Source organism: Rutidosis leptorrhynchoides, chromosome 1 (assembly GCF_046630445.1).
Source record: "Rutidosis leptorrhynchoides isolate AG116_Rl617_1_P2 chromosome 1, CSIRO_AGI_Rlap_v1, whole genome shotgun sequence".
Lineage (NCBI taxonomy): Eukaryota > Viridiplantae > Streptophyta > Magnoliopsida > Asterales > Asteraceae > Rutidosis > Rutidosis leptorrhynchoides.
This window is the reverse complement of record NC_092333.1, coordinates 504,205,146-504,228,570: the sequence shown is the minus strand read 5'-3', so window position 1 is coordinate 504,228,570 and position 23,425 is coordinate 504,205,146. Positions and strand designations below refer to the sequence as shown.

Genomic DNA, 23,425 nt, shown 5'->3' with positions numbered 1-23,425 from the left:
GTCTTTCTTGAGGGATAATGCTATGAAATATATGTTCGTTTTTAGCATTATCACCTGGTTATGGCATCGGAAATTGGGACACCCTTCAGTTGGCTATTTACGTTTTTTATTTCCTAGTTTATTTTCTTCTAATGTTATTTTAAGTTGTGAAACTTGTATTTTGGAGAAAAGCCACCGTAGCACCTTTAAAATGTCTAATATTCGGAAGAATGTACCTTTTGCTTTAATTCATTCTGATGTTTGGGGACCAGCTCCGATTAATGGGGGGAAAAACTTTAGATATTTTGTTACTTTTATTGATGATTGTACCCGTATGACCTGGATTTATTTTTTAACAAACAAATCAGACGTATTTAAATTTTTTTGTCATTTTTATAAAATGGTTCAGACACAATTTCATAAAAATTTACAAGTTTTAAGATATGATAATGGAGGGGGGGGGGGGGGGAATTTATTAACACATCCATGAAACTTTTTTGCGAAGTAAATGGGATTATTCACCAAGCGACATGCCCTCATACCCCTGAACAAAATGGTGTAGCAGAACGAAAAAATCGAATACTTCTAGAAATGACTAGAGCTTTAATACTTGAATCCAAAGTTCCGAAAAGTTTTTGGCCTGAAGCACTTGCTACTGCAACCTACCTCATAAACCGATTACCTACTAAGATTCTTGGTACAAAAACCCCTCGGGATGCGTTATCACAATTTTTTTATTCTCTCATCCTCTCTTAATCTTGAACCTAGAGTTTTTGGATGCTCGGTCTTTGTTCACATTCCAAAACATGAGCGTACAAAACTCGATCCATGTGCCGAAAAGTGTGTTATGGTAGGAATCGGTGTCAACCAGAAAGGATACCGATGTTATAATCCCAAAAGAAGGCACATCATTACTACTATTAACTGTGATTTTATTGAAACTGAATATTTCTATAATGTCACCCAACTCACGAGTGAGGGGAGAATGAGGGTAATGACACTCTTAGTTGGATGACATGGATACCACCTCAAACACAAGAACCTGAACCAATACTAAACCCCGAGCCAATAAACCCCGAACCAACACTAAAACCAAACCCTGAACCAATAAACCCAGAACCAATTCCAAACCCTGAGCCTACAGAAATTATCCCACCAAACCATGAGACCACTGAAACCTCCTCGAGTAATGAGCATCAAACTCAAGAGGAACAATGTGATTCAAATCCCGATGAAACCACCCAACGATATGTCCTACCTCAAAGAGCCAATAGGGGTGTTCCACCAAAACGATACTCACCAGAAAAAGAAACCCAAAGATCTAGATACCCCATGGCTAATATAGCACAAGGAAATCTGTCAAAAGAAGCACATAAATTTAATTCCGCAATTTACTCTGAGAATATTCCAACTTCCGTTGAACAAGCTTTAAAATCAAAACACTGGAAAAAAGCAATGGAAGTTGAAATGAAAGCTTTGGATGATAATGACACATGGGAAAAATGCGTCATGCCTCAAGGAAAGAAACCAGTGGGATGTTGATCGGTATTTACAGTAAAGTACAAACTGGATGGAACGATTGAAAGATACAAAGCTCGACTAGTTGCTAAAGGGTACACTCAGGCATACGGGATTGATTACTCCGAAACCTTCTCACCAGTTGCAAAGATTGACACCATCAGAGTTCTCTTCTCGATTTCTGCTAACGAGGAATGGCCTCTATATCAGTTTGATGTAAAGAATGCATTCCTACATGGCGAACTGAAAGAAGAAGTATATATGGAAGCACCACCAGGATTCGCCGACAACTTTAAAAACAGGGAAGTTTGTCGACTTAAGAAGGCTTTATATGGTTTAAAACAATCACCGCGGGCATGGTTTGGGAGATGTACTTTATTTATGAAAAAATTTAATTTCAAACAAAGTAACTCGGATCATACTCTCTTTTTTAAATGAAAAGGAAAGTTAATTATGTAACGACCCAACCCGTTATCCAACCGAATACGCAGTAAATTTTTTTTTGTTTGTTTATATAGCAGTGGGGTGAGCGGCGCGCAGCCCCCGATGTGCCCGGCGCGCATCTCCCTATGTGCGCGGCGCGCACAACGCCTAACAGCTTGCTGTCCAAATTTTCCAATTTTCATTTAAAGATCCCCCACTTCCCTACACTTTTAGACGAAACGCTTTTCACAACATATAATATTAGATAAAACTAACATGTTCCAATAATAAAACGAGTTTTACGACACCGGGCCCAATCGGCCATTTTACGACTTTCGTACAAAATACAAGTTTCCGACCACGTGAGTTTTAACACAAAATATAGACCGAGCATGGTGATTGGGGATACGCTACCCAATCCTAATCAAATCCAAAAGCACGTCTTCGAAGCAACTACGCGAGTCCACTAGTTCCCACGCTTACCCGAGCCACCACATCCATGCAAATCTATAAAAATATAGACAACGAGAGGGTAAGCTAACGCTTAGTGAGTGAGAATATACTACATATATATATATGCATAAAATGAATACGCATCGTCAACACACAAATTGTAAACACATACCGCAATCCAAGCATAACTAAGCAAAGTTATACCTAACGTACCACCAAGCCAAGTCCGTAAGATTAGCTACAATATACAATAAGTATATATACGCATATACAAAATACATCCGATAATACAACAAGGTTAACCCCTTAACCTTAAACTCATGAAGCTTGGCCGAACAACCCAATCCTTAAAGAATTCGCACAACACGAGATTCACTTCCTTCACCACTTCAACAACCGAGGTTGGCCGAACTACCCGTGCCTTAGTGAATTCGTACTACCCGAGATTCACTACCTCATCAATAAGATGACCGAACAACCCGAGTCATCATGAATCCACACTACCCGAGATTCACTACCTCCTCAAAACCCACATCATCGGGGGTACTCAACCGTAACTCAATATCAATCCCACTACATCGGGATTATATAACTCCACATCACAAGTCCATGTGATAAAGTACACACAAGTGTGCACCTCGCCAAAGGTGGTTAACCAAAACGCACAACCGTGCCAATTGGACCTATACACAAGTCCATCAAATCCACCTACATGTGAAGTGAGCTCTATAACCAAGAACCACTTCACCCGACCCGCACCCATCCTACACATACATATGCACATAGGATATTAACACTTACCTTTTCTTCTTGATGAATGCAACCGAACAAACCCGCAACACGTCAATGGAAAGTACCTATTCCATTATCACAAATTAAGCAACACAATTAGGGTGAATTTACAAACCAACCCAATTCGACACTTAGTGCAATTTCGACCAATTGCACTTCCAAGCACAAACCGCACCCAAGCTAACCAATAATCACTAAAACTAGTGACAATGGTCCCAATATGCCAATTTAACCCAATCATAAGTGTTAAACACTTATCATTCTCAAAATTACCATAAACCCTAATTTTGACTCATTTCAAAATTAGTCTTTTGAAACCCACCAACAACAACAACAATAAACCCAAAACCCACCAACAACAACAATAAACCCGATTACTAGCATCAATGAACCCACTTCAAGAGTTTAAATGGGTTTCTCTACAATTCCAACCCAAAACCCACCAACAACAACAATAAACCCGATTACTATCATTCCAACCCAAAACCCACCAACAACAACAATAAACCCGATTACTAGCATCAATGAACTCACTTCAAGAGTTTAAATGGGTTTCTCTACAATTCAAGTTCAAACCCTAACTTTGAATATCAAATCAAACATTGAAATTCAGAGTTAGAGCTTACCACAACAACCAAAACGTAGCTAGGAACGAGGTGAACAACTTTAACACTCGAGCTTTTGATCGATTCAAGCTTCTTCTTCTTCTTCTTCAAAACCCCAATTTTCTCTCTAGAATTCTCCCTCTCACTCTAAGATAGATGAGAGTGTTTGTGGATGTGAAAATGATCCAAAGTTGGATCCAAATCTGCCAATATGTCCACAGATCCGTTCTCAAGTGAAAAGACCAAAATGCCCTTCATTTAACTCAAAATAGAAAAAGACAGAAATCTATCGCAGGCATGGTGCGCGGCGCGCACCCTTACCCTGCGCGGTGCGCACTAGGGTCTGCACAGTCTGTCTGTTTTTAAATTTATACCACGCTTCACACACTTTACGTACACCATTTTAACTCTATGTAACATAAATATTTGGGTCTTACAACTCTCCCCCACTTAGAATCGATCGCGTCCTCGTCATCCTCGTCACTTAACCAACCGGACCCACACTCTATGGTCCTCAAACATACGTTCCAAACCAACTTCCACAATATTTATCATAAATTCGAAGATTATTCCCTTTACCAATTACACACTTGCACGCATTCTTGAACATACAATGCGCACCATATCCGAAAACTACTACAAAAAGTTAGCATACATGGAATCATCACGCGTTCTTCCAACTCCTCTAGGTAATTCTTTCCAATGAATCGCCTTCAACACTAAATCGTCATCCGCGATTTATCAAATCCACAAATCCGAGCACTAAAACTTGCTCAATCCCTCACATCGGGAAAAACTTAACCAGTCTCTTACCGAGATATCAATCCCTTAGCGTACCCTTACCAAGTACAATGCTAATAGCAACCAAGTCTCAACCTGAGGTCAACAACCCGAACGATGAAGACCGAACAAAACGAATCCTTACGGATAACACTTACCACAAACATCCCTTGTAGTGCGCAACACGACCAATACGCAACTATCATAAAGTCGTAAGCAAACGACTAAATCCGCTAGCGTCCAAAACGACTATGGCAACGCTAATCCCAAGGTGTACAAAATCGGCTATTGTCACACCCGTAACAACATGTGAGCGAAACAAGGCTATCGCATCACTAATCACACCAAAGATGGCTGAAACAACCCGAGCCTAAACATATATGGAGGATGTTAGAAACAACCCGAACCTTAGTGAATTCGCAACAACCCGAAATTCACCAACCCAAACCATATTTCCCACAACGAAATGACCGCACAACCCGAGTCATCGTGAATACGCGCAAACCGACATTCACTACCTCCACCACATAGTATAACCGAGGATGGCAGTGCAACCCGAGCCTTAGTGAATCCGAACTACCCGACATTCACTACCTCAAACTATGAGTCCAACCAACAGGGACAATCGTACTACCCGAAATATTGTGAATACGAACAACCCGATATTCACGTCCCACAACACAACACATGAATGGTACTCCTATTCCGATAATGTTATATCATGCCGATATAACACTACTCCCAACACAAATATCCATTAGTGTACTTAACACCGCGTATCACTAAACCCTAGGTGGTGTCTTATCACCGTGACTAACCCACCCATCACGACAATGTGGTGTCTTAACACCGCGACTAACCCACATGTCACTAACTCCGGAGTGGTGTCTTAACACCGCGACTACCCCACATTTTAGGCCGCACAACTAAATACATTATTCCACTCACTTGGAATCCTTGCACACGCATCATACGTACGTGTATACAACGCCATCACAATCGAGCAAGAACCACCCATATCGCACATAGGCACAAAACAAAAATTCTCTAGAAGAGAATCCGACACGCACATCCCTTAACTGAGGGAATTCACCTTGCTCGTCAAACACGTCCATTATTACTCAATGAGATTCACCACATTACCACCTCGGTGATAATTTAAATCCAAAATCATAAGTACAATTTAACCGAAATTGTACCCTACCACAAATCGACCAATCTAGGTCCCGACACTAATTCCGGATCTACTATGAGCATTATCCAAAATCTCACACTAAAATCTCCTAGTGCGGGAGTGTAACTCCCCCACTTGGAACTACGTTCCATAATCGCATCGCCGTGGTAACATCATCCTGCGATAATTACCACTCTCCGAAATACGTGACCAATCTATCTATCGGTCGTAGCACTCGAATTCTTAAGAATTCATTTCGCACACTAGAAATTGACGCTCACAGTCACCTGTTGGCTTTATTTAAACAACGACACAAAACCAACACAACACGCACCTTGTACAACCGTACAATGCTACCGAAAGGTAGACTTTTCTAACAATTGGGTTCACATGACCCATCACCACATCTTGCTCCAACCTTGAGCATACGAAGGATTTTAACCTATCCTTCATCACTTCGAATGAAGCGTTCACCACAAATTACACAAACTTTATTCTCGCAATCCTCCGATTGCCATAGCTTGTCATATTTCCATCTAGTCACTCATGTACCTAAGGGTTTCTGTAGGGTACCCTAAGTACAATGTAACCGTGACACCATCGGAGTCGAATACCACGTTAGTAGGTATGAAAGAGGCTCCTAACGTCGTGTCATGTAGACTCCTACACCAACATACATCGAGATCAAACACTCGATCTCTCGGGTTCCATCCACCCGATGAACCTCATGGTTCACCATCTCTGGCTAAAGCGAACACGCGCTTAACAACCGAACACCAAAGCCCATACCCATGGCTTGGTAAAAGCTTTTCCCCAAATACTAAGGAATTCTTGGTTGCACCAAGTATTACACCCTTCGCCCGTCAATCAAACGTCACCATAGGGTAATTCCACTAGGAACGTCACCCATAACAAAATGTGTACAACACAATGCTTTCAACAAACTCGTACACAATGACACATAATAAATATTCAAAGGACATATTTATTAAAATGAAACGTACCTTAACGTCTCCTTGCGGCATTCGCCGCCACCAACTTGGGACAATCCGGCTTGCGATGTCCCTCTTTATGACAATAGTAGCACATTCTGTCATCACTTCTCGGCATTGTGCACTCCCATAACTTGTGGCCCCTAACACCACAATTGAAACATACCCTTAGTTTTCTTACTTGGAGCACCATACGAATCAACCCTTCTCTTACTTGAAGGTTCACTAACCTTTGATCGCGAATACAATTCGAAACCCCTAGCCATGGCGAATAATTCCGCAAGCAATTTCACTTGACCAATGCTAATTTTATTCTGCAAGTCATCATTCAAAGTTCGATAGAAATCTTCCATCAACATACGATCATTCCCAATATACTCCAGGCAAAAACGAGCCTTCGCCATAAAGATCGTCTTGAGAGTATTCAAGTCCATGGATCCTTGTTGTAAATTTCGCAACTCATTACACAAATCCGACAAATCGGCTCGAGTCCGGAACTCCTCGAAGAATTCCTTCTTAAAATCATTCCACGATAACGCCATAAACGTTTCACCACCAACAATATCAATTTTATCGTCCAACCAATCTTTCGCCCTACCCCGCAACAAGCTAGTAGCGAGTCGTGTCCTTTTCTCGGGAGGGCATTAAATAGTGCGAAAACACCCTTCGACATCCGAGATCCATGTGTTGCTTATCAAAGGATCCGGTTTCCGTCATACATCGGAGGTTTAGTCCTCATGAAGCTCTTATGACAACGCTCCATTTCACTACTACTTCAAAATTCGGAATACTTCCTATCCATTTCTTCACGAAATGCACCCATTTGCTCTGCAACGGCGGCCGCAACTCTAGCATTAAACTCATTGTCGCTCACCTCGATCCCGTTTCTCATCGTCATTCTAAAGAATGCAAAGCGATTAGTCCACGAATGTATAAAACCACACGCACAACACCACCTCATCTTGCTCAACACTCGTCGTACATCACTTGTTAGACACGATTTGCACCCGTAATAAGGTTTGCAAGTCCTTATTACGCACACACGCCGTATCAACTCGTTAGTACAACGACTATCTTGCTCGATGATATTCGCAACGCAAACATATATACAAACACAACGCAATAGTATATTAATAATATCCGCATATTAATATGACCATTAGTCCACCTACAAATTAAGGCACTAACCACATTTCCCATTCCGACCCGTACTCCTACAAGTCCCGCAACAAATAAGCATACACAAAAGTCTAAGTCTATGCAACTATCTCAAGTCATCTAAATCCCTTAGACCATGCTCTGATACCACTTGTAACGACCCAACCTGTTATCCAACCGAATACGCAGCAAATTTTTTTTATAGCAGTGGGGTGCGCGGCGCGTACAAGGCCTGACAGCTTGCTGTCAAAATTTTCCAATTTTCATTTAAAGATCCCCCACTTCCCGACACTTTTAGACGAAACACTTTTCACAACATATAATATTAGATAAAACTAACACGTTCCAATAATAAAACGAGTTTTACGACACCGGGCCCACATCGGACGTTTTACAACTTTCGTACAAAATACAAGTTTCCGACCACGTGAGTTTTAACACAAAATATAGACTGAGCATGGTGATTGGGGATACGCTACCAAATCCTAATCAAATCCAAAAGCACGTCTTCTAAGAAACTCCGCGAGTCCACTAGTTCCCACGCTTACCCGAGCCACCACATCCATGCAAATTTATAAAAATATAAACAACGAGAGGGTAAGCTAACGCTTAGTGAGTGAGAATATACTACATATATATATATGCATAAAATGAATACGCATCGTCAACACACAAATAGTAAACACATACCGCAATCTGAGCATAACTAAGCAAAGTTATACCTAACGTACCACCAAGCCAAGTCCGTAAGATTATCTACAACATACAATAAGTATATATATACGCATATACAAAATACAGCCGATAATACAACAAGGTTAACCCCTTAACCTTAAACCCATGAAGGTTGGCCGAACAACCCGAGCCTTAGTGAATTCACACAACCCGAGATTCACTTCCTTCACCACTTCAACAACCGAGGTTGGCCGAACTACCCGTACCTTAGTGAATTTGTACTGCCCGAGATTCACTACCTCATCAATAAGATGACCGAACAACCCGAGTCATCATGAATCCGCACTACCCGAGATTCACTACCTCCTCAAAACCCACATCATCGGGGTTACTCAACCGTAACTCAATATCAATCCCACTACATCGAGATTATATAACTCCGCATCACAAGTCCATGTGATAAAGTACACACAAGTGTGCACCTCACCAAAGGTGGTCAACCAAAACGCATAACCGTGCCAATTGGACCTATACACAAGTCCATCAAATCCACCTATATGTGAAGTGAGCTCTATAACCGAGAACCACTTCACCCAACCCGCACCCATCCTACACATACATATGCACATAGGTTATTAACACTCACCTTGTCGTCTTGATGAATGCAACCGAACAAACCCGCAACACGTCAATGGAAAGTACCTATTCCATTATCACAAATCAAGCAACACAATTAGGATGGATTTACAAACCAACCCAATTCGACACTTAGTGCAATTTCGACCAATTGCACTTCCAATCACAAACCGCGCCCAAGCTAACCAATAATCACTAACACTAGTGACAATGGTCCCAATATGCCAATTTAACCTAATCATAAGTGTTAAACACTTATCATTCTCAAAATCACCCATAAACCCTAATTTTGACTCATTTCAAAATTAGTCTTTCAAATACACTAAAATGGGTTCCAACACTTCTATAATCACCAAGCCTAGTGATTAAACCCAAGTACAAGTTCCAAATCATGGCCAAGTCGATTTCTAACCCAAAACCACCAACAACAACAATAAACCCGATTACTAGCATCAATTCACTTCAAGAGTTTAAATGGGTTTCTCTACAATTCAAGTTCAAACCCTAACTTTGAATATCAAATCAAACATTAAAATTCCGAGTTAGAGCTTACCACAACAACCAAAACGTAGCTAGGAGCGAGGTGAACAACTTTAACACTCGAATTTTTGATCGATTCAAGCTTCTTCTTCTCCAAAACCCCAATTCTCTCTCTAGAATTCTCCCTCTCACTCTAAGATAGATGAGAGTGTTTGTGGATGTGAAAATTATCCAAAGTTGGATCCAAATCTGCCAATATGTCCACAGATCCGTTCTCAACTGAAAAGACCAAAATGCCCTTCATTTAACTCAAAATAGAAAAAGACAGAAATCTGTCGCAGGCATGGTGCGCGGCGCACACCCTTACCCTGCGCGGCACACACTAGGGTCTGCACACTCTGTCTATTTTTAAATTTATACTACACTTCACACACTTTACGTACACCATTTTAACTCTATGTACATAAATATTTAGGTCTTACAAATTACATGCTTAATCATTTATGTTGATGATATGATAATAACATGAAATGATAAAGAGAAAATTTTTAACTTAAAAAGGAATTTGAAATGAAAGACTTGGGCAGACTTAAATATTTTTTGGGGATTGAGGTACTGCGATCTCAACAGGGAATATTTATCTATCAAAAGAAGTATGTTCTTGATTTTCTTGCAGAAACAAGTATGATTGATTGCAAACCAGTTGATACTCCAATGATCCCAAACCAGAAGCTATATATGGAAGATGAAGCTGATCTTGCTGATAAAGGGCAATACCAAAGGATGGTGGGAAAACTCATCTATCTGGCTCATACTTGACCTGATATAGCACATGCAGTTGGAGTTGTGAGTCAATTCATGCATCAACCACAGGTTCACCATATGGAAGCTGTAATGAGAATCATCAGATATTTGAAGAAAACAGCGGATCATGGAGTTGTTTTTAAGAGACACAGACACCTAAAGACTCAAATATATACAGATGCAAGCTGAGCCGGAGAAAAAGGGATAGAAAATCTACATCCGAATTCTTCACACTTGTCGGGGGTAATGTAGTTGCATGGAGAAGTAAGAAACAAAAAGTTGTCTCACTTTCAAGTGCTGAATCAGAATTTAGAGAAATAGCCAAAGGAGTAGTCGAGGCCTTATGGATCAAAAAGTTACTAACCGAGATTGGTTTTCCACCACAAGAAGCTATTTAAATCACGTGCGACAATGAAGCAGCAATCGCTATTTCAGAAAACCCTGTTCAAGATGACCGCACAAAACATGTTGAAATAGATAGACATTTTATCAGAAAAACATTAGATGGAGAAATCATTTACTTACCATAAATCAGATCAGAAGACCAGCTAGCCGACATCCTCACTAAATCAGTCAACGGGAGACTCTTCAGCGAAGTTCGCGGCAAGTTGAATATCGGAAACCCCACTATTCAACTTGAGGGGGAGTGTTAAAGAACAAGACATACCTGCATTTACCTTTTATGGTAATGAAGACTTTGGATCAGAGAAAGGTCATCTCATCACTTCCAAGATATCACAAAGGGACAAACTGCAGCTTCACAAGTCAGCAAGTCAACGGCTATAACAGCAGGCATATTTCCATTTATGTAAAAGTGGTTCCAAAAGCAAGATTGAATCCATACTTCTATTAGGAAAGAGCTGTTAGACTTTTCTTGTATAAATCATGTTCATATTCATTGCGTATAACTTAAATTTCAGTTTGAAATAGTTGAATTATAATCAAAAACATCATTCAATCTTTATATTCAATTGAAAACATTATACTTTATTGCATTAATTTAATTATTAATGATAACCCTTAAGGCTCTCATTAAAAAAAGTTAAAAATAAATATACGATTGATTCAGACTCGCCACTTAAGTTTAGTAGACAAAATCCTACGATCTACGTGAACATCTTACTAAACTAGACTCAAACACATTGACCAAATACTATACAAACCCCCAACCAACTAAACAAACAATTGAACATCATTAACTGGTAGCCTCACACAACAGCTCCCAAAATATTCATCAGAAAGAAAATTGTCGATTTGCAATTGAAGGTGAAAATGTGTGACAAACTGATGAGTTCCGAAGGCTATGTGTGACAAATTTTATATTATTACTATTTAATTTTTCATTTTTGGGAAAAATAACTGAAAATTTATAACAACGGTAATTTATGGAAAAGTCCAACAAGAATACAACCGATCCATTGTACTGACGAGGTAGTGCAAGTGGGACAAATACGGAAACCAGTTTGATTCACACACTGTTAAATTTCTTTCTGATGCTAAACGGGTTGGCAGGTTACCCATAACTTAACCCAACTAAACCCAACCCAACCCAACCAACCCAACCCAAATATACCCTCATTCTTCTAACACATTGGGCAGGTTAACCCATTTATCAATTTAGCCTGGTTAAACCCAACTACTTTATGTAATATCATAAATTGTCACCCCTGCCATTAGAGACCTACACATGAAAATAATGCCCATCTTTTTTCAGAAAAGCAAAGTATTTTATTTTATTGATTATATAGTCTCTGAGACAATTACAAATGATATACATGTATTGAACCCACTCAAGATAACCACATTTGATGTTACACGAAATACACATGCGAATTACAGGTTGCTCGACGACATCCCCGGCTGAAAAAATATCTCCCATGCGGGAGTATCGTAGCAGAATCAATAATAAAAGACAAGCAGCCGCGCAGAATCACAGGAATTTGTAAATTAGTATCACATGGATATGATGTTCTCTTTACGTTAATATGATCGAAACCACAGTTTTTTTAAAAAAAAATTAGCTTCTCATATTCACACAAAAAAAACATATTTCATTATGTGATATCAAAATCATGTTTATAACTCCGAAAAATCATGACAGACTTTGAAAAAAACCTCCCATTTCTCTCCTACATGAGCAATCAGGTCATAGATGCTTACACCTGCGCTTATAACCAAACTCGAAAAACATTAAAGATCCTGTGCAATACCACCAATTCCCTTGAAGCTTTTCGACAACCAAATTGCAGTTTCTCTAGGAGACACCTTCTCAGGCCCAAACGGTTTCAACAAAACCGCTAACTCTTCAATCCGTTCTTGCTGCATTAACTGCGCACTGAACTCCAACAACCCTTCTAATGCCTCAGCCCGTTGCTGGTAAGACGACATGTCAAACCTACGGTTCTGTCCTGCTGAATCTGGCTGTGGGTGGGTCAATGCAACCCCAACCGTGGTGTACTCTGTAGTTTTGCTAACCGCATTATTGGTTATTCTTTTGTTTGTTTCGTCAATGAGTTTGACTGTAGTGCACTGGTCCATTGTAACTGATTGATCTCTGTTGTTTGGGTAAGTACCCGGAGAACAATATTGCATTGAGAGTGATGAAGTTTTAGGGACCGGTAGTGTTAAGCACTCTTTTGTGGTAGTTAACGAAACATCTGTCATCTTGTCAATAAGCGGAGCGTTGACTGATACATCTAGAGAGTCAATAATTGGAAGAGAGATTTTCCGTGTAGTCCGTGAAAGTCTTCTAGCTGGTGTTTGAGATACCGGGGGCTGAGAACAATGTATAAATGTCGTTGGTGCAAATCGAAGAGTTAAATACACAAAAGGCACCCAGCTTTAATCAGATTTCTATGTTGGGTAACCAACCTTTTTTATGTTTTCGGGAAATCTCAAACATTCAATCGTTAAGAATCTTAGGGATGTGAATCTCAAAAACTAGAAACTTTACAACTCGACCCGTTTGACCCATATGCAAGACCCATTAGACCCAAATTTAACACTTTGGGTTTGGTTTGCCAGGTATAGTTAAGATGAGCAGTGTTACTCGGGGAGCAGCCATTTTTTTCAACTTGGGGAGTACTTGGTCAAACTTGGTCAAAACCGGTCAAAATCAACCCGAAACTGAAGATTACTGGAAAATCAGTCAAAACTCGGTCAAAACTCTATTACTCGAAAAATTGGTCAAAATTGGTCAAAACTCAGTCAAAATAGGTCAAAGTCAAACTTGATCAACATCCTAGTACTCCCCGAGTTTCCGAGTAATCCCTAAAAAGTCCCGACCAAGAACTCCCCGAGTTACCTGGAGATTAAAATGATAAACGAGAACAATAGCATATTAAAGACATACCAAATCACGATTTGAACCCACTCTGGTTATTTTCGCTGTATTTTCTCGTCTGGGAGTAAACGTTTTTGATGGAGTGAGTCTTGGTGTTCTACTAGCACGTGACGTCTTAGAAGCCACTGGTGTGTCTTCATTAATGCTGACGGTGGCTAGTTTTCGGGTCATGGATCTTGAAGGATCCTGTAATTTGTCTGAATTGAACGAAACTTGATCATTTTCGGATATACTAGGATTTAAGGCTCGATCGCTGCTACAAGATTGCTTTTGGTTTTTGTGAGAAAGAACCATTTGAGGTTCAGGTTCTTTGGTCTCGACATATATTGTTTTCTTTTTGTAGACTGGATATGTGTGGCGTCTTGGGTTGTTAGATTTTAAATAGAGATCATTTACGTATGATTGAAGATGTGAATGTTTGAGCAAATCCGCAGCCTAGATATAAGTATAAAGGAATTCAGTAAGGTTAAAGTAAAACGAAAGCGTAAATAAGGAAGGATAAATTTAAATTTACATACACTTGGTCTCGTTTCTGGATTTTTACGCAGCATGCTCTTAACAAGACCTCGACTATAAATTAAATAGAAAATAACAATTAGATCCATGAAAGATAAAGCTGTCTTAAGTATAATATAACAAATAATTAAAATAAAAGAAATACTCACAATGCACCAGAGTACATTGTTGGAAGCGGAGCGATTACAGATTTGTTTATCTTGTTGATTAAAGCTTGCATATCCTGCTCATAAACGATATCATGATGAAGTAAACAATTGGTCACTTTAATTCACAAAAGATAATTAAAGTCAAAGTTGAAAAAGAAAGACTTTCAAAGTCAAAATGGGACAGTTATATTGGGACGAAGGGAATATGATGTAAACAATAATTTCCCTGTTTTCCATAGTATTTAACACATTTGGGTCAAACTTTTGTGCTAGTCAAACACTAGAACTTAATAGGAAGAAGTTCATACAGACAGATGATAGACTTACAAACGCTTTGAAGGCGGGTTTAAAAGCCATCATTTCGTATATACAACACCCTGTACACGTAGCAATGTAGCAGTGAATTAGCTATTCAGTAATCACTCTCATTACAGACAAACCCGGTTATATGCCAGAACCTCAATCCGTAATTTTTAATGTTTCGGTTTGTCAAAGTTTGACTTTACTAAGAATTTAACTAACTGAAAATCCAGGAATTACCTAAAGACCATATATCTGACTTAGAACCATACGGTATATCTGCGAGAAGCTCGGGACACATGTAACTAGGAGTTCCCACAACCTGATATTAAAACACTTGTGAGTAGAAAGTTTGACTGAATCAAACAGCTTTTAAATCAGACGTTGCGGCCATATACTTACGGAGGATGCAAGATCATCAGATGTCAACATTTTAGCAAGACCAAAATCACCTATAAATGACAATCGTAACAAAGGTGAATAAAGTTATAAGTTGATACTTTTAGGATTAAGCCAGCCATTGATTACCCAGTCGGATTTCTTGATCTCTTGTTAGAAAAATATTGGAGCACTGAAATGAAACCAAACTGTTAGTTATAACCGTTTTAAACAAAACCTAATTTATTATCAATATATGATTATTAAGTAGAAGATTAGCAGAACATTGGAGTTAACCTTAACATCTCGATGGAGGATATGATTAACGTGCAAGTAATCAATAGCTGTCAGGAGTTGAACAAGCCATTTGCAGAGTTTCTGAACATTAAGCAGAATTTAAAATGAAAGTAAGCATATTTAATAAAACGACATGAACATCATGAACAAGCAAATAAAACAGATGTTAGATCAACCTCTTCTGGAAAATGAACTCCATTGGCTCTTTTAATTGCTTCAGTCCTACATGAACAAATGTTTGATTACATCAAATATCATAAAAAATGGTTAAAATGATAATGAATATAGCTTACATGTCCCCTTCTTCACAATAAGATATAATAATACACACATAGCAGCCCTGCAAGAAACAAGTTGAGCATTTTAAAAGGTAGTTTAACAGCTTAAATGCAACGATAACCAAAAAATATACGTTAGATGTCTCATGAAAGTTGCAGCCTTTTCATAATATGGTAGCGTATATTTATAAAGTTAACTTTTTCGTATTTTAAATATTTGAGAAATAGTCGAATAATTCCGTAAACCATGTACAGTCAAATGTGGCGTCTTTCACGAGACATAATAAAAAAACTGAAAATCTTTTACAATAAACAGACATAGCAAGAACAAACAGTGCAGAGACCTTTTCGACCCATGAATCTTTGTATTCTACTATAAAAGGATTTTGCACTTTAGAAATAAGCTCCATCTGCACAGGAAAAAGCCAGATTAATTTCGATTCTTTATTCTGAGATGTACAATAAGAAATATAACCTCCAACACAGCAGATCTTCGGGTCCTATCAGACTGTCGGGCAAGTCGGATTTTCTTCAGAACATACCTGAAAATTTAAAGCTTTCATTAATCGAACAAAACCAAAAAAAATAAAAAAATCCATCATAACCACATAGTGTATGAAGATTAATCAATAGAGATGGAAGCCTCACTTTTTCTTTTCGCGTTTATGCCTAACAAGTAGAGCAGAGGCGAAGGAGCCTTTCCCGATCTGCTCTAATACTTCGTAGTTATCCATTAGCTAACAGCCGTTATAGCATGCTTCAAAAGTGTCAAAATTATAATTCACATTTACTGAGTCAGAACAGAAAGCACATATGACATAGCTCTTACATAAAAGGTATAATATTGATCATGTCATAACAATGCATATATCTTAAATGTCATGATAAATAATCCTATCAGGAAAAGCTTTCACCATAAAACAAACTTGAAATTCAAAATTGGTGACATTCTACTTGCAATAAATCACAACTTATAATGAAAATGACTTGTGGTTATGAAATCTTTATCAATACAAACCAAACATCCAATCAAATAGGTAAGTAACTTAGCCCTATTCATCCTTAAAAAAGAAAAAAATATGAAAAACATGTGGTGCAATTAAATTATAATAAGATACAGATACTTACAAAATATAAATTCAGGTAGCCTCTGAAGGCCTAATTTTCATGTTTCAATTTCATAATAGGAATAACTAATTAATTATAGTAAATAAACACTTATTAATTTACATACTAATACTAATAATCCGTGTAAATTGTACTACTCCGTAATTAGATTAAATTTAAACGTCTACGATAATCAGCATGCTTCACAATAATTGGATGTGTTACATCATCTATTATATTAATTTAAACAAAATAACCTAAATAAGAGTAAAATATATATATATATAATCAGTAACGAGCAAATTGAGTTTCAATTAGTGAAAACCTATATAGCGGAATCATTACATTACATGTCACATAATAAAGCAAAACATTTAATTGATAAGCCTTACTTACCTTATATGATAATTAAAAACTAAGATATTAAATATAATGATATGATACCTGAAATTGAAGGTGAATCGACGGTTAGCATCAAATCAAATCAAATCAAATCAAATCAAAATTTAGGTAAAAAAAAAATAAAAAACGGGGCAATTGTTTATATTAACAGGTGTGTGTGTGTGTGTGTGTGTGTGTGTGTATATTATATATATACATACAGAAATGATGAAAGTTCAGAGAGATTATAAATTGATGATTTAAAAATTTACAAGGTTGAAAGTGTCATCAACGGAAGAGACAACTGAAGAAGAGAAGGGCGGCAAAAGAATTGAAAAGAAAGTAAAAGTAAAAAAGCAAAAAAAAAAAAAAAAAAAAAAAAAAAACAAATACGTTAGTATTTTTTAATTTTAATATTTTATTAATACAATTAAAAACTAAATAAAATAGAATACGTGCTCTCAATGTTTGCTTTTGCATCGACTTTTTAGTAGTGGAAGGTTTAACATGTGTATGTGATGAGATTTTCTCATCTAATAAAGTATATTAAAATTATATTAAATAATAATTAATAATAAATATTTATTTATAGATATAGTGAATTGATCAAGAGAAAAATGACATTATTGTAAAAAGGGAAAAGCATTGTGAGCACAAAGATAAATATAAACTACAAATGTGGGCAGAATGGTGTATTTGTTATTTTCTAGTTTTATTTTGACTTTTTATGTTTTTCTTCAAAAAAGTTATTATTAGTCTCCATAATCAATAATAATATTTTGACAAAATTGCTGAAATGGTCTCTGTGGTTTGTATCAAAATGATGGTTTCGTTCCTGTGATTTTTTGACGGATTTGGTCCCGTTGGTTTGTCAATGTTGCTGATCTAGTCCCTATTTCAGACGGTCGTTAAAAAATTCCGTTAACTCTAGTCATGTACCATACATGTGAGGGTATTTTCGTCTATTTCTTTCCTTTATTGACAAGATTGCTGAAATCGTACATGTGGTTTGTACCAAAATTGTTGAAATGGTCCCTGTGATTTGTACGAAAATGCTGGTTTCGCCCTACAACCTTTTCATTGTTTTCAGATCCAGATCTCGTTCAGTCGGGGTAGCTGTGTTGCGATTCAAAATTTCAAATATGTATGAACACTTGGATTCGTGTTTAATTTGTTTAAATTTCAATTGTAGAACTCGATTTTGACTTCTATTTACTTTTGATTGATTTATATTTGTAGAACAAATTAGCTAAATCTAAAAATGAGGAAAGTTTCGGAAACACTTAGTGGTTGTCTCTGCAAAATTTAAGACATTAATTCCTCATACTAATTGAGTTATCGTTGTTTTTATGTTAACAATTGAAACTGAAATCGAATTTGTTTGCATTTTTTTATCTTGTTTTTGGAAAACTAAAATTGAAGACGTGTTTCATGTGACAACCCGAAAATTTCCGACCAAATTTAAACTTTAATCTTTATATGTTTCCGATACGATAAGCAAAGTCTGTAATGTTGAATCTCAAGAATTTTAAACTACGTTCATACATTCATTTAACCTCGAGCGAATTCCGATGATTCACGAACCATTATATAATTGGATATGAATATGTATATGTATATATATGTATATATGATAATGCTAAAAACGAACATATATTTCATAGCATTATCCCTCAAGAAAGACAAGCTTTTAGTTGCAATTGTTCTATTTACAAGTGATATTCGTTTAAATAATAAAAAGTGAAGACAAAAGACAGATTCGACGAATTGAAGACGCAAACGACCAAAAAGCTCAAAAGTACAAAGTACAATCAAAGTGGTTCCAATTATTGATGAGAAACGTCTCAAAATTACAAGAGTACAAGACGCGAAACGCAAAATACAAGATATTAAATTGTACGCAAGGACGTTCGAAAATCCGGAACCGGGACCAAAGTCAACTCTCAACGCTCAACGGACTAAAAATTACAAGTCAACTATGGACATGAATATAATATAATATATAATTAATTCTTAAAATTAATATATATATTATATTATATAATAAAAACCGTCGGCAGAGAAAACAAAGACATGTGAGCTGAATTCCAGGGCCATGCGATCGCATGGCCTGGAAGGCAAAAAGCCATGCGATCGCATGGCAGTAGGTAACAGCTGACATGCCTATAAAATTCGAGTTTTTGCTCATCATATAACACATCTTTTTCTTTCTCTCTATCATACGATATATATATATATATATATATATATATATATATATATATATTATATTTTAATTTTAATTTTAATTTTAATTTCTAATAATAAGGGTATGTTAGCGAATGTTGTAAGGGTGTAAGTCGAAATTCTGTCCGTGTAACGCTACGCTATTTTTAATCACTGTACGTTATGGTTAATGTTATTTTTAAATTAATGTCTCGTAGCTAAGTTATTATTATGCTTATTTAAGACGAAGTAATCATGATGTTAGGCTGAAAATATTAAGATTGGGTAATTGGATTTTGTACCATAATTGGGATTTGGACAAAAGAACGACACTTGTGGAAATTAGACTATGGGCTATTAATGGGCTTTATATTAACTAAACGACACCTCGTTAATTTAATATATAGACTTATAATTTGACGTATTTATATATAACCACATACGCTTGACTGGGTACGGTGGGCGGGATATCTATAAATACCAATAATTGTTCATTTTACCGGACACGGAACTGGATTAATAGTTAGTAGACTTGTTGAAACAGGGGTGGATTACATTCAAGGGTAATTGGTGTAATTGTTAACAAAGTAGTAAAACCTTGGTTTACACGCAGTCGATAACCTGGTGTATTCATTATACAAAGTATTAAAACCTTGTTACAATTCGAATCCCCAATTAGTTGGAATATAAGACTTCGGGAATAAGAATAATTTGACGAAGACTTTCGCACTTTATATTTATGCCTGATGGACTATTATGGACAAATCCGTATGGACATATCCAATAATCCAGGATAAAGGACAATTAACCCATGGGAATAAACTAAAATCAACACGTCGAACATCATGATTACGGAAGTTTAAATAAGCATAATTCCTTTATTTCAGATTTAATTTCCTTTATTTTATATTTAATTGCACTTTTAATTATCGCACTTTTATTTATTGTCATTGTATTTAATTGCACTTTTAATTATCGTACTCTTTAATTGTCGAACTTTTTATTTATCGCATTTTTATTTATCGCAATTTCATTATCATTATTTACTTTACGCTTTAAATTAAGTTGTATTTATTTTTAATATTTTACATTAGGTTTTAACTGCGACTAAAGTTTTAAAAATCGACAAACCGGTCATTAAACGGTAAAAACCCCCTTTTTATAATAATAATATTACTTATATATATATATATATATATATATTTGTATTTTTATAAATTAAAACTAATATAGCGTTAAGCTTGTTTAAAATTTTCCCTGTGGAACGAACCGGATTTACTAAAAACTACACTACTGTACGATTAAGTACACTGCCTATAAGTATTGTAGCAGGTTTAGGTATATCCATTCTATAAATAAATAAATATTTTGTGTAAAATTGTATCGTATTTTATAGTATTTCGTTGTAAAAATAATACTATTTCCTAGTACACCTCGCACACATCAAGTATTTTTGGCGCCACTGCCGGGGACAATTCTGCTTAAACGCCGGAAGCGCAACGCTATATATATATATATATATATATATATATATATATATATATATATATATATATATATATATATATATATATATATATAAGATTTTTATTAATTTTTAGTTTACTTTTATAAAAATACGTTTTTTTAAAAAAAATACGTTTTAGTTTCCAAAAATATAAAAAGAAAAACAAAATTTATATTTTTGTTGTTAAGAGTTGTTAAAATTTATAAAAGTATTTTTATTTTAGTTTTTAAAATTAAATTTTTATTTAAGATATTTATATTTTATTCAATATAAATCATAAAACAGAAAAAAAAAAATATAAAAATTTACTGGCCCGTAACCCTAGCTCATGCGATCGCATGAGCCCGAAGGCAAATTCTCATACGATCGCATGAGAGTGTCTGACACGCCAACAGTCTACCCTAATTCTGCATTAATTACGGAGTATTATTTAATTAATAATTAGAAACCCTAATTAGGTTTTAGTTTTTAATTAATTAGTTTTTAGAATTAATTTGTATTTTAAGTTTATTTAGTTTAATTAAATTATAAAATTAATAGTTTTATAAAATAAATAATATAAAAATAATATTTTTATAAAAATTGTACTTATTACAACTTTAAGTTTTTTTTTTTTTTTATATTTATTACCTTTTAATTGTTTTAGCGTAATATTTGTATTTTTCGCTCGTATTTAATTTTAAGTCATAGTTTTTGCCATAGTATTTTTACTTCTAGATTTTTAGGCTTTGCCGTAAAATCCCTTAAGTGCTTTTTCTTTAGACTAAGATTTAGGTGCTTTAGAATTTTGCGACGCCGTTTTTAAATTTTAGTACCTTTTTAAGTTATTGCCATTTGGGATATAGTTTTTCTTTTAGGCTTTAATATTTTAGACACAACTTTTAATTCTTAGTTTTTAGTTCCTTTTTAAGTTTCGACTCACTACTTTCTTATTTTTATTTTTCGACGCTTTTTATTTTTCGACGTTTTTCGACGCGCTCTTTTTCTTTCTTATTTCTCGACATTCTAGTTTTAGGACTTAGATTTTTTTCTATTTCTTCTCTAAAATTTCTTTAAATTACGAAAAATTATTTTAAGTGGTTAAATTGATAGACATCAAAATTTTCTGGTTCGTAGTAATAGTTGGATTTGTACGTGGACCGGGTTATTGGAGCCAAACAGTACTCAATTATATTGAGACCAAACGAATCCTGCCCCTCTGCTGCATCTTTTGGCTATTCGAAACGTGGGCAAAATCAGAAAAGTCTATTAATTGGATAACTTATATAATTTTTCTTTCTTTTAAAAAAAACAAGTAGGATATTCAGTGAATGCACCGAGCAAAACGTTCACCACCTTTTGTACGTTCACCACCTGTAACCAGATCAAGACATCTAGCAAATATTGTCGCCGTTGATTTTTCTTTAGAATCGTCATCTAGTCGACCAAGTACTCCAATTCAAATTTCCGATAATCCATTTTTTGAACCTGACCTCACAATTGAGAATCCGGAGAATATTCAGGGACAATTCATAGATCATGAACCATTAATCTTTCCTCCGGAACGACCAATCATTCAAACAGAGATTGTTGAGGAACCTACCATTAAATCAGAATCCTATAGTGATTCAGATTCAACAAATTCAATCATGGAGAATCTGGAACCTCTAAGTATGGAAGACCGAATGAGAGCTAAACGCACTGGCTAAGGTCACGCAATTACTCAACCAGACATTAATGCGCCAGATTATGAAATCAAAGGACAAATTCTACACATGGTAACAAATCAATGCCAATTTAGTGGTGCACCGAAGGAAGATCTAAATGAACATCTTCTTACCTTTAATAGGATCTGCACTCTATTTAAAATAAGAGAAGTGGAGGATGAACAGATATATCTCATGTTATTTCCCTGGACTTTAAAGAGAGAAGCCAAAGATTGGTTAGAATCGTTACCTGAAGGGGCGATTGATACATGGGACGTTTTAGTTGAAAAATTTCTTAAACAATTCTTTCCGGCATCTAAAGCCGTGAGACTTCAAGGAGAAATTGTTACGTTCACACAAAAGCCAAATGAAACTTTATATGAGGCTTGGACCAGATTTGGAAAATTGTTGAGAGGATGTCCGCAACATGGTTAAGACACCTGTCAAATAGTACAGATATTCTACCAAGGATGCGACATCACTACACGAAAAGACATAGATATAGCAGCTGGTGGTTCCATTATGAAGAAAACAGCAACTGACGCTTACAAAATTATTGATAACACTGCTTCCCACTCACATGAGTGGCACCAAGAAAAAGATATCGTTAGATCATCTAAAGCAGCTAGAGCCGATTCTAGCCATGACTTAGATTCCATTTCCGCAAAGATAGATGCTGTCGAGAGACGAATGCAAAAGATGACTAAATATATCCATTCAATACGAATTAGTTGTGAGCAGTGTGGAGGACCACATTTGACAAAAGATTGTCTCAATATTGAATTAACAATGGAACAAAGAGAGAATGTT

At 36.2% G+C, this 23,425-nt stretch overlaps 1 protein-coding gene across 1 annotated transcript; it reads right to left on the bottom strand.

Moving 5' to 3' along the window:
* Positions 1-12,273: 12,273 nt before the first annotated feature.
* Positions 12,274-16,556, bottom strand: LOC139876026 (serine/threonine-protein kinase Nek1-like). The gene is made up of 14 exons (XM_071863325.1): positions 16,379-16,556; positions 16,206-16,272; positions 16,075-16,140; positions 15,746-15,792; positions 15,629-15,674; positions 15,453-15,533; positions 15,306-15,348; positions 15,180-15,229; positions 15,018-15,099; positions 14,805-14,854; positions 14,478-14,551; positions 14,331-14,382; positions 13,822-14,247; positions 12,274-13,244 (listed from the first exon to the last, which is right to left on the bottom strand). The coding sequence occupies exons 1-14, from the start codon at positions 16,462-16,464 to the stop codon at positions 12,660-12,662; spliced, it is 1,755 nt and encodes a 584-aa protein (XP_071719426.1). The 5' UTR covers positions 16,465-16,556; the 3' UTR covers positions 12,274-12,659.
* Positions 16,557-23,425: the final 6,869 nt, after the last annotated feature.

Excerpts from the sequence above, each read along its gene's own strand:
- LOC139876026 (XM_071863325.1), bottom strand. The coding sequence starts at position 16,464 with ATGGATAACTACGAAGTATTAGAGCAGATCGGGAAAGGCTCCTTCGCC. Across the intron at positions 15,534-15,628 it reads GAGTTCATTTTCCAGAAGAG|AAACTCTGCAAATGGCTTGT; the intron begins GTTGATCTAACA and ends CTTAATGTTCAG. Across the intron at positions 15,230-15,305 it reads AGATCAAGAAATCCGACTGG|GTGATTTTGGTCTTGCTAAA; the intron begins GTAATCAATGGC and ends TGTCATTTATAG.